Source organism: Mesitornis unicolor, unplaced genomic scaffold, assembly GCF_000695765.1.
Source record: "Mesitornis unicolor isolate BGI_N332 unplaced genomic scaffold, ASM69576v1 scaffold35667, whole genome shotgun sequence".
Lineage (NCBI taxonomy): Eukaryota > Metazoa > Chordata > Aves > Mesitornithiformes > Mesitornithidae > Mesitornis > Mesitornis unicolor.
In genome coordinates, this window is record NW_010199017.1 from 1 (window position 1) to 2,271 (window position 2,271).

The 2,271-nt window shown below is 59.4% G+C and overlaps 1 protein-coding gene across 1 annotated transcript; it reads right to left on the reverse strand.

The window, feature by feature from the left end:
- Positions 1-1,082: 1,082 nt before the first annotated feature.
- On the reverse strand, positions 1,083-2,263 carry TK1 (thymidine kinase 1, soluble). Its single transcript, XM_010189336.1, has 5 exons — positions 2,184-2,263; positions 2,008-2,101; positions 1,601-1,690; positions 1,397-1,516; positions 1,083-1,277 (listed from the first exon to the last, which is right to left on the reverse strand). The coding sequence occupies exons 2-5, from the start codon at positions 2,092-2,094 to the stop codon at positions 1,119-1,121; spliced, it is 456 nt and encodes a 151-aa protein (XP_010187638.1). The 5' UTR covers positions 2,095-2,101; positions 2,184-2,263; the 3' UTR covers positions 1,083-1,118.
- Positions 2,264-2,271: the final 8 nt, after the last annotated feature.

A 2,271-nucleotide genomic window follows, 5' to 3' on the forward strand; every position in this document is an offset into this window, starting at 1 on the left:
AGACTCACGCTGGGGCCTATTTTTAGGCAGCCCCTGTTCCTGTTTGGTGGGGGCTCAAACGCCACCACTGTGAGAACAACGTGGCTGCCCATCACGGCAGGGGAGCCTTTCCAGAGCAGCCTTTCAGAGCACACACAGTTCAATTAAGTTATTTATTAACCTACACCGGCGGCAGCGCTGCCTTCCCGCCCCCAGGGAAAGCCCAGGCCAGGTTTGAAGTGCTTGTGGGTGCAACTGGGGCCAGGGGAGCAGCGGTGACCTCCGGGAGCTGCCTCCTCCTGCACACAGAGCCCCCCATATCTGCACCCAGAGCCAGAACCAGAGCTACCAGAGCTGGGAGCTTGTGGGAAAAGCACCTTTGCAAGGAGTACCTAAAAAAAAACTCAACAACCCAACTTTCCAAAAGCCAAGTCAAGCAAAGGGGGAAGAGGATCCTTTGGTCAACCTGCAGCAGAGGAAGTCAGCCTCGAGAATTTGGGGAGCAAAACCACCCTCATTTTGGAAAGGAGGCTCCTCCTCCAGTCTAGATCTTCCAAAAGGGCTGTGTTAAAACAGACAAACTGACCGAGGGACAGGCCCTGCACTGTTCCAAGGGGCTGCCCAGGGCCAGGCTGTGCTAAGTCTGTCAGTTAAAAAATTGTGTCACAGCTCTACGACAAGGGGCGGGTGATCTCCTCAGGCTGCGTTAAAAAAGGAAGTGGGTTTAAAATCCTCAGTTACCGTACATCGTCTAAAGAAACCTGGAATTTAGCAACAGCACTCAAGAGATAAAAAAACGGCAGCGTCCACAGGCGAGCGACCCAGCCACTGCGGGTCTGAGCCCAGGCAGGAGCGGAGCGGAGCCCAGCGAGCGGTGCGAGTCCAGGACCCGGCTGTGGCAGCGGCAGCAGCGGCGCCGGTCTCTTCTGAAGAGGGAATTGCTGAGCCAGGCTCCTGCTTCAGCTCCCCTGGCAGCAAATCCAGGCAATCTCTTTCCTGGCACCTGATGCAGAGGAGCAGCGGCTTCGCTTGGCAGGCAGAGCTGAGACACTAAACAGTTTTGCTAAAAGCAGGGGAAGGCAGATCTGGCAGCACTGAGCTCCCTTCCTCTCAGTTTTCCCCGTGTGGGAGCTCAGCAGTCAAGAAGCGAAGATTTTCCGGGCAGCAGCCACCTCCAGCTGCTTCACCCCCAGGGGCACGTTCTCCTTGTTTTCAGGCCCGGGCTGCTGAGGCCGCTTGCGGAAGTAGCAGGCTCGGCAGACGGAGTGGTACTTGTCTGCGCCTCCAATCACTTCAACCTGGCAAGAAAATCGGGAGAGTGACTCTGTGGAGCTCAGTGCCCCGAGGAGATCCCCCTGGACTGGCAGGACAGCCAGGACAAACCACCCCAAGCGCTTTCTGTTCCAAGGGAACTCACCTCCCTCTCTGCTCCCAGCCTCTTTGTGTAGGAGGCTTCTCGGTAGCACTCCATGCACACGGCGTTCAGCTTCACCACGCTCTCTGCCAGCGGGACCAGGTTCAGGATGCTCCCGAAAGCCTGTGCCAAGACAGCAGGGGAGGCTCTGTGGGACGGGCTCTGTGAGGATCCCAAAGCAGCCGCTGTACCGAGAGAGGGGTTTACCTTTCTCTGGAAAGTCCCATCAAGAGCAGCAACGATGACGGTTTTCCCAGCGTTGGCCATCATCTCGCAGAACTCCACGATGTCTGGGAACTACAGGAGGTAAGAAACAGCGTCAGGAGGGAGAAGGGGCAGTGCCTCGCTCGGGGTCTGGCAGCACATGCCCAGAGAGCAGCGCAGGGCACAGAGAAACCGAGCCCCATGGCTCCTATCCGTGTCAGGGACCCCACTGTCCTCACCCTGCAGGGACAAGGCAGGAGTTGGACTAACAGAGCGCAGCCCAGCAGGACCCAACAGCCCTGGGGGGTTCCCTCCCACCCCCTGGGGACTCAGAACAGTTTCTGCACAGGGTGCTCTGCAGAGCCTGTGTCCCACGGAGCTCCCCAGGACCTGCTCTGGCGTGCACTTACGAACTGGCCCTCGTCAATGCCGATGACCGCGGAGCTCAGCGCCTCCTGGTACACGTCCTTGAGGAGGCAGGCGGGCAGGGCCTCCATGGTGTTCCTGGGGACAGGGAGAGCAGGGGGTGAGCAGGCAGCCCCACCGCCGGGCCCGCAAAGGGGGTTCCCCTGCCCCGGGGACTCACCTGTCGTGCGTGGAGACGCCGGTGTGGCAATAGCGTGTGTCCTTGGCGTACTTCACCAGCAGGCACCGGTACTGCGCCAGCTGGAACC

Coding starts and splice junctions, on each gene's coding strand:
- TK1 (XM_010189336.1), bottom strand. CDS start 2,094: ATGGAGGCCCTGCCCGCCTGCCTCCTCAAGGACGTGTACCAGGAGGCG. Junction 1,517..1,600: donor ATGGGACTTTCCAGAGAAAG/GTAAACCCCTCT, acceptor GTCTTGGCACAG/GCTTTCGGGAGCATCCTGAA. Junction 1,278..1,396: donor GGCTGGGAGCAGAGAGGGAG/GTGAGTTCCCTT, acceptor TTTTCTTGCCAG/GTTGAAGTGATTGGAGGCGC.